Consider the following 9024-nt stretch of genomic DNA (forward strand, 5'->3'; position numbering starts at 1 on the left):
CCTGGGTTCAGGCAATTCTCCTGCCTCAGCCGGGACTACAGGCACGCGCCACCATGCCCAGCTAATTTTTTGTATTTTTAGTAGAGACAGGGTTTCACCATGTTGACCAGGATGGTCTCGATCTCTTGACCTCGTGATCCACCCGCCTCAGCCTCCCAAAGTGCTGGGATTACAGGCATGAGCCACCGCGCCCGGCTATTATCTGCTTTTAACCCTTTGAGTATACAAGCTCCATCGCCAGGAGACCTCTGTCACCTTCAGGCTAAATTTCTGCCCCCTGACTTTTTTTTTTTGAGACAGAGTTTCACTCTGTTGCCCAGGATGGAGTGCAGTGGCGCGATCTCGGCTCACTGCAACCTCCACCTCCTAGGTTAAAGCAATTCTCCTGCCTCAACCTCCCAAGTAGCTGGGATTACACATGTACACCACCATACCAGGCTAATTTTTGTAAATTTTGTAGAGACAGGGTTTCACTATCTTGGCCAGGCAGGTCTCAAACTCCTGACCTCCAGTGATCCGCCCGTCTCAGCCTCCCAAAGTGCCGGGATTACAGGTGTGAGTCACTGTGCCTGGGAGGTACTGCCTGTGTGTACAGGAAGTCCTTCTGACTATCTACCTTCCTTTCAGCCAGCTGTAGCCCCATTAACTAGCAGGAGTTCCTGCATGGGTGTGTGTGCATGTGTGTGATCTGTGTGTGTGTGTGTGTGTAGTCCTTCCAACAATCTAACCTCACCCCCTCTTACTAAAAGGAAGTCAGGCAGGGGGCATCAGGAGGAAATAAACACTGCACCCTGGCGACTGCGTTTTTAAGAGCTTTTTATTGGCAACAGTGCAGAACCAAGGGAGAGGGGACGGCCCATCGCCAGTCTGCCCCAGCCTCCCCCCGGGGTCAGGTGCAAAATACAAAAAGAGAACCACAAATACAGCAGGGGGTGGGGGGGCCAGGGATTCATTGAATTGTGATTGGCAGGGGCAGGCCCTGCTCACATTCTCACACTCGCACCCAGAATGCTCACAGATTGTATAAATCTACGATCCCTCGGGTTTACTCACAGAAAGTAAAATCTCATGTCCCCAGTGAACCCAGAGTCAGACAACAACTGGGGCATCCACAGGGACAGTCACAAAGGGAACAAGTGGAAATGGTCAGATGAACATAGGCGGGGAGAAAAGATGGAGGGAGAGACCGTCAGGAACGATCAGAGGGGCCGGGACGATCAGAAAAGGGTCAGCCAGAGACAGGCTGAGCCAGAGTTTTCTAGAAGCATTTCCAATTCAACGGCTTGCTTTGAGGGCCAACATGACCTAGGCCAAGGTTGCAGAAGCGCTCACACACTCACGCACACGCGCACGCACACACACACCCATATATAATATATTTATTTATACATAATAGATATAATTGCCTTTCAGAAACCAGGAAAGGGATAAATAGCTACAGAATGGGTCTGGGATCGGGATGGGAGACTGGTGACAAGGGGCACGTGGAATGTTTTTCATGCAGCACGGATGGAGGGCGGCGTGGCCCACCCCCCCATATTAAAAAATATAAATTTGCCTCATAAAGAAATCCTCATGAGATGAAGCGCAGGGAACGGCAGGGTGGAAGAGCTAAAACCAGGGTTGGGGCTGGGGGGACTTGGGCATGGGATCGTGAGATTCCAGCCCCATGAGTTTGCCAGTCCAAAAATATTGGGAATCTAGGGGTACTAAAGCCTCAGCCCTGAAATCTTCTCCGGAAAAATGTCACACCCCCTTGCTCCCTTCCTAGAGAGGATGTGGGGGCCGAGGGATGGGAGAAGGTGGCGTCCTAGGCTGGGGATGGGTCAGGGGCCTTGAAAAAAAAGGCCAGGGCTTAGGGCTGAGGGTCCTGAGGAGAGAGAGAGAGAGGCCACATAGATGGAGGACTGTCATCCCCTTCTCAGTTTTGTCCCACCCCCTTGAGTCTAACTCACTGTTGAGGGGAGGGAGAAGGGGGATGGATGGAGAGGAGACTGAGGAGAGGCTTTAGGGAGTGGGGTACATTATTCCTCCAGAGGGGTGCTGCCCCATCCAGCTGCACCCCACAATCTGGCCAACTCATTTCACAGTATAAATCACTCCAGCAGGACGGCATCACAGCACCCCCTGCTGCCTGAAATCAGAGCGGCCCAACGAGGAAGGCCAGGAGGGTCAGCTGGCAGGGGCCAGGGGCTTGGGATAACACTGTCATCAGAAACAGGGCTGGGGGCTGATTTCGGGGTGGGGAGCCTTAGGAGGCCAGAGATTCCAATCAGAGCCAGTTTTCCTGGGAGGGCGTGGCTAGACAGTCAGGGAAGGACGTTCACATTTCAAAAAAAGTCTGGTCGGGGTGAGATTATTCAGGGGGGCATCGAATTCCCTTTAAGGGGGGGCTCAATTCTGCCCAGAGGGAAAGAGGATCTAACCCCATGGAAATGTGGGATAAATAAGCTGAAGTCGGGAGTACAGGTGAAACCAACCTAGGCACCCCCCAAAAGGGTGGGTGTAGGAGACGCTGGGTAGGGGGTGGCATTTTTCCTTGTTGAGCCTCTCTGGAGAGGACTCCAGCCCGCCCCCTCAGCCCACCTCCCACCCCGTCCCCTCATCCTCACACAGGACTGCCCGAAGGTGGGCGTCACCCCACCTCCCTCCCCACCCATCCCCAGAGCTTAGGTTGACCTCAGAGAGCCAACAGGCAGCTGGGGGTGTCCATCCCCTTCCCTCCCCCTGCCCCCAAAGTCACCAGCTCTCCGGCCTCGCCGGGGCACAGAAACAAGAGGCTGGACAAAATACAACGAATCCTCCTGTCCGATGGCATGGCGCAGCGGCCGTAGAGGGTCAGACGGAGGAGCCAGGGAGGCCGCACGCCCACTTTGTCTCTTCCCCTCTCTCTCCTCCTCCTCCTCTTCCAAGTCTCTCTCCCTCGTGTGTTTGTTTGTTTTGTGTGTCTAAAGAGTTCACAGAGCAAGGAGGGAGGGCGAGTTCAGGGGATCGGAAGGCTGGTCACTGCCGCTGGTGCGCTGGGCGCCGGGGAACGCGGAGACCTCCGGGCAGGTGAGGACAAACGAAGAAGTGTACGAAGGGTTAACAACGGGGAAGGGGTCGCCGAGGACTTGAACTTCACTGTGTGTAAAGAGAGAAGCTGTCAGGTTGGGGGGTGCGTCTTGGCTGGTCTGGAAGGGCAGGGGCGGTGGTGGCGGGGGCGGCAGCAGCCAGCTGAAGCCATCTTCCTTAGCCGGTGCTGAGCCCGGCAAATCTCTCACCTCCGCCAGCGGGCCCGGCCCTGGCCCCTCATCGTAGGGGATCTTGCAGCCCGGTTTGTGGGCCACCAGCACAAACTCCAGACGTTCCTTCTCCTTTTGGAGCTCGGCGATCTCCGACTCCAGTTCTGCTTTTTCTTCCTCCAACTGATCTGTCTCCTGAGGCCGGGGAGGCCAGGTCACCGAAGAGAAGGGAAGGAGAATAAAGCATGTCAGTGACTGGGAAACTCGGGTCATGGCTCCCCTGGATTTGCTGCTGGAAGGCAGCCCCTAGCTGAGAGCAAACACCCCCCTGAGATGGAATCCTGGTGGCCGTGGGATTTGGGGCAAGGGTCTTGCCTTCTAGGAGCCTCAGTCTCCTCCATCTGTCCAAAGGATAGTAGGGAAGGGGCCAGGTTTATGGGGAAGTCTCTCCTGTGCAGGAGGCATGCAGAAGTTTGTTGAATGAATGAACAATCGTTATGTGGTTGGTTTTGTTTTCTTTTTGAGACAGTCTCTGTCTGCCCCCCAGGCTGGAGTGCAGTGGTGCAGTCATGGCTCACTGCAGCCTGGACTTCCTAGGCTCAAGGGATCCTCCCACCACAGCCTCCAGAGTAGCTGGGACTACAGTGGTGCGCACAACCACACCCAGCTAATTTTTTTTTTTTTTTTTTGGGAGGTAGGGACAAGGTCTCCCTATCTTGCTCAGGCTGGTATCAAACTCCTAGACTCAAGCGATCCTCCTGCCTTGGCCTCTCAAAGTGCTGGGATCACAGGCATAAGCCACCGTTATGTGATTTTAATGTGTCCACTTCTATTACCCCTCCCTCTCAACCTCCCCGGAAAGAGCAGGAAAGTTGACAATTCCCTTGTTCCCTCAAGAAGTAACAGCTCACTCTGCAGGCACACCGAAGGAACTCTCAGACCACGGGTGGGTGTAGGAAGGGAGTGGGTTTTGGGGGATGCCACCAGCACCAGGAGAACTGTGGGTAGCTAGGGCAGGAGGTGGAATAATTTCATTTCACAGGCTCTCCAGAATGTTAAGCGTAGAAGGAGCCTGGGAGATTTGATGAGGGTTTGCAGAGATGGAGAAACTGAGGCAAAATGGGTTGTTACTTGCCAAAGACCAGATGGGAGAAATGAGAGGAGCTCCCCTCTCCTCAAGGGCCTCATGTGGCCCCTCGGGATTAAATGAAGGCTAGGAAACTAGGGCACGGGGTCAGGAAATGGGGAGGGCAGGAGTGGATTTAAGTACGTGGTGGTCTGTGTTCATGCCTGGGGCTACCCCATCTGGCCACACCAGTACCGAGTTCCATATGTGGAATGTGTAGTTCTCAACCCAAGATAAGGGGACAGGTGGAGAGGTGGTCAGAGAATGGGGAGAGAGCTCCCATCACCATCCCCTTTTCCACCCCAGGGCCTGTCCTCACCGCCTGGAGTCGGTCAGTCAGCTCCCTCCGCCGGTTCCTGCATTTAGCTGCTGCTAGTTTATTTCGTTCCCGCCGCACCCTTCGCTTCTCCTCTTCCTCTGGGGTGAGCTGAGTCGGGGAAATGGAGGCCATTAGATTTGGGGGATACAGTGCTCCTCCACCCATTCCAAACCTCTACTTCTTTCAGAACCCCCAGTAGCCAAAAACCAGCCTCCAGTCCTCGCTCATGTAGCAAGGATCTTGGGGTTTCTGTAACACGGAGGCCTTAATGGAGCCCCCTCCATTCATGAGAAACTTCCTGCCTCTCTTGCTTCCCCCTACCCAGGCCAAGTCCTGGTGCCCGTTACTCACCGTCTCCTCTCGGGGTCTCCTAGGCCGGGCTCGAGCTGGGCGGGCAGGCCCAGGCCCACTGGTGGTTCCGCTGGTGGAAGGCCCGCCACTGCCACTTGCTCCGCCACTGCTGTAGCCACTTATGCCTGGCGTGGAGTAGCTGGTTCCAGGCATGTCGTAGGGGTCAACGACGGGGGGCTGGGAGGCCAGTGGCTGCCCCTGGGACTGGGCCATGGAAGAGATGAGGGTGGGTTGCACAAGCCACTGGAGATCCTGGCTGGTTGTGATCGCGGTGACCGTGGGCACGAAGGAACCGGGCATTTCCCCGAGACCGGCGCACTCCTACGGGGTGACACATACACACACAGGCGTAGACACACAAACAAAGACACCGACACACACACACCCAACACACATAACACACACCGACCCCGTGAGTGAGCACAGGGTGAGCGAGTGTGGATGTGTGTGTCACAGGGAAAAAGCCACAACACCCACCCTTCCACTACACCGTGACGCAGTGGTTAATGAGAGGATTTCTGCTCAACTGGCTTCTACCTCCTCCTTCTTCCTCGGGGAAAGGTTGCACGGTTCCAGCGGGTGGTGAATCACACCCCGGCTTGGTGACTCTTAGGTGTGGGGGGTGGAGAGGAGGCTGGACACAGCCGGGTGACAGAACCCCCGGGGACGGAGCCACAGCCACACACACAGCCACAACACCCCACCCCCACCCCAGAGACAAGGGGAGGGAGAAGGAGAGGCCTTAGGCCAAGCCTTTCTCTACACTCACACACACACACATCCCTCTGCGCGAGGTCCCATGCAGGGGCGGGGGTCCCAGTAAAAATGGTGTTTGAGGGACGGGCCTAGGAGTTTAGAACAACGTTTCAAGTTACTGTCTCAGAGTGAGACTGACGACTGACGGGGTAGGGTGAACGGACAGGTAGAGAAAAGTAACCACCGGGGCTCCCTCAGATTATCGTGGAGGGGGATGGTTCAGGACCTGCGCCCCCCAAGCCTCAGCAGCGCTCATCTCCCCCCTCCCGTAAATGGACTCATGGCACTGCTCTGAAGGCTTAACTACTCTCTCGGGGGGCGTGGTGAGGGATGGGCTGGCTCGCGGGCCAATCAGCGTCCTGGGAACCCAGAGGGGGCGGAGCTCCTGGAGACCACCTGGCTGGTTGCCCTTTCGTTCGCGGTTCTAGTCCGGTCTTGGGACACACCGCAGGGACCGGGCATCCGGAGCAGACGGAGTGGGAACGTGTGTCTGTGTGTCTGGAGAAGAGGGTGACAGCCACCGTATCTCCCCAAGAAATGCCGGCACACAGACAGACACTCCCTGCTCCTGAGAGCCCAGGGACCAGATCCCCGCAAGGGCCCCGCAGATCCATTGGATCGCAGAAAGACGCTCTTGTCACGACAGGGATCCCCTCGCTCTGCCTTTCTAAAGGTGCCGAAAAGAGACCCAGCCGCCAAAGAACCACGGGTTCCGGGGACAGAGAGGGGGAAGGAAACTGCACTCTACAAATAGGAAGGGAAAGCTGATTGGCCAAGGCCCGCGCCCCGGCGGCCAATAGAAACGCCGGGCTACCCCCTCCCTTAGCAACGTGGCCCCGGCGTTCCAAAATAGAACGCTCCCGGGACGTCAGGGGCGGGGCGGACGAAGGGGGCGCCGCGCGCCGTGCGTGCCCCGCGTCAGACGGAGGATTCCAGCGCGTCAGCCGTTACGCACGGGTCCCCCGTTACGTCTCCGCGCAGGAGGCGGAGGCAGCGCGACCGAGGGTTCCAGGCCCCTCTTCCCGATGGGTGGAGGGCGCCCCGGCACCAAAGTGGGCGCTCCGAAGGAGGAGGAAAGGAAAGGAGGCTACTGGAAGCTTCTTCGGGATTTCCCCCACCTGCCTAACTGCGCTAGCTTCAGGTCAGGAACCCGAGCAGGGGACAGTCCCGGGGGCCGGCTCAAAGTTCTCAGCTCCGCTGCCGCATACACGTTGCACTGAGCGGTGCATCCTCCCTCCCCAGCTCCAAAGCCTACCCTGCCTGCCGCGTTCGTTCGTGCGGCTCCACTCACACAACCAACTGCAAATATCTCTGGACTCTTTGCAGTTTGCAAAGTGCGCTGTGAGCCTTTTCCATCTCAGATCTAGGGTTCTGACGCGTCTTTACGTGGGGATTGGGGGTTATTCTTTTCACCCTTGATTTAAAATATAAAACCTACAAAGCAGCACCCCTATTATTAAAAACTTACCTGGGAGGCGGCGGCGGTGGGTGGACTGCCGAAGGAGTCCACCGAAGACAGATACTGAGACTCGGCAGAGGGTGAGGAGCTGCACCGGGAGCCGGAGTCGTAGTCTCCGGGAAAAGCCTGAAACATTTCCCTGGGCACAGGGGGGGCCCTGTGACCACGCTGAGGTCGCCGGGAAGCCAAGGCTATGGCCGGGTTGGGGAAGTAAGATGCGAGTCCGGGGTGAGCGGTGGAAGTCCCGCGTGAGCCGAGCGAGTCCTCAAAGTACGCTGTCAGGGGAATCTTGGGGAAGGAGCAGCGTCCCGTTCCAACAATGGTAAAGTTTCTGTGCAGTCTCTCTGCGGTGCCCAGATCCCCACAGGATGCCGCTGTACCTCCTGAAAGTGTAGGCTCCGTAGGACCCGGGGGCAAGGGAGGGGTTGCTCCCCCAGGGGCAGAAAGCGATGTCCCGCTGTACAGAATCAGCTTCAGCTACGGTCTCCTCCGCGCGTCCGGCGGGTCCCACTGGGGGAGGGGAGTTATAAAGAAAACGAAAAAAGTAAGTCTGTCCTCCAAAAGAAAAGAAATATCTAGAAGAATCTTTCCAAAAACTTTCTCTCCGGAAAAAAAAAATTAACGAAATTTCATAACCCCCAAGAAGAACCACAATAATCAAGTTTCTAAGTCCTGGCTCCGCGTGTTCTTGCCGTGGCCGTAGCTCTCAGTCTTATGAATGAAGCAGACCCGCCAGCCTGTATTTATTTGCCGGGACCCGCCCCCCTGCTTACGTCACCCGCCCCTTGCCGGACAAACTTCCCGAAGTCTCCGGCCCAGCCAAATCGAATCGCGCACCTTCCAGCGAGAGGTCTGTTCTGGACTCGATCTGGTCACTCGCACGACCCTCGGAGCCCTGGGGGTCTCGGGGGCTGCGTTCCGGGCCACTCGGCGGGAGGGGATCCCGGCCCCGCCTCTCCGGAGTTCCTGTGACGCAATTAGCCATATAAGGAGCTCGGCCGGCGCGGCGGAGTGTTTGTTTGGTATCCTAGCAATGACGTCAGAGGGAATCCCTCGCTCGCTAGCGCGCACCCGGCGCCCCGCCCGCGCCTGCGCAGTGCCACGCCGCCCCGGGGGCTGGTATTAATAGGCGCTTAGACTAGCCCCGGAGGGTCCCCGCAGACCTGGGCGGGGAAGACCCCAGCCTGCAGGTCCCCCTCGCTTCTGGCGCCCCCACCCACCCTGTTCTACGGCTGGTGCAGCGCCACCATTCGAGAAGAGATCTCCAAAAGGAGACGCTGGTTAATGTGGTGTGGTCACGTAGGTGGGGAAACTGAGTCCCGAGCGGGCTGTGATGCCCAGGTGAAAGTGGAGGTAGTGGTGGGATTCCAAAACTCGTCCCAGTTTCTATCTTGATCCGCTGTGAGAGCTTAGGAAATGTTTTCCCTCTGAGCTTTAGCTTTAGTCTTAGCGGCTGGGCAAAGGATGTGTGTCTTGGACCCTGCTGCCCCCCCTGCTCCGGCGTTTGGGAGGCTTGCGGGTTTGGAGGGGATGGGGAATGAAACTAAGGGAGAAGCCTCTCTTCTGATGGTGTTGGGAGCCTCTTTTTCTACCTTTTAATCCCCCCGGAGACAAAGAATGTGTAAGGGGGATGGAGATATTATTATTAATTGCAATACTAATAATAATGAATGCCTTGTATTTGGCACTTGGCAAGCACAGCTCCTGTGCTACGCCTTTCAGAACAAGATTTGTAATCCTTAAAACAGCTCTGGGAGGTTGAGAGAGAAAAATCTTCATTTTATAAAAA

The 9024-nt window shown here is 56.7% G+C and overlaps 1 protein-coding gene across 3 annotated transcripts; it reads right to left on the reverse strand.

Annotated features, from left to right (window-relative positions):
• Positions 1-799: 799 nt before the first annotated feature.
• On the reverse strand, positions 800-8361 carry FOSB (FosB proto-oncogene, AP-1 transcription factor subunit). 3 transcript variants are annotated; one of them, XM_032262630.1, is made up of 4 exons: positions 7245-8361; positions 5021-5224; positions 4670-4777; positions 800-3419 (listed from the first exon to the last, which is right to left on the reverse strand). In XM_032262630.1, exons 1-4 carry the CDS (start codon positions 7368-7370, stop codon positions 2958-2960), a joined length of 900 nt encoding a protein of 299 aa, XP_032118521.1. In that variant the 5' UTR covers positions 7371-8361; the 3' UTR covers positions 800-2957. The 3 variants fall into 3 exon arrangements, with proteins under 3 accessions (XP_032118521.1, XP_032118520.1, XP_032118522.1); XM_032262629.1 differs by having other exon boundaries at positions 5021-5341; positions 7245-8359; XM_032262631.1 differs by having other exon boundaries at positions 5021-5341; positions 5498-8357.
• Positions 8362-9024: the final 663 nt, after the last annotated feature.

The sequence above is a fragment of the Sapajus apella genome, unplaced genomic scaffold (genome assembly GCF_009761245.1).
Source record: "Sapajus apella isolate SASKATOON/1434 unplaced genomic scaffold, GSC_monkey_1.0 scaffold130, whole genome shotgun sequence".
Lineage (NCBI taxonomy): Eukaryota > Metazoa > Chordata > Mammalia > Primates > Cebidae > Sapajus > Sapajus apella.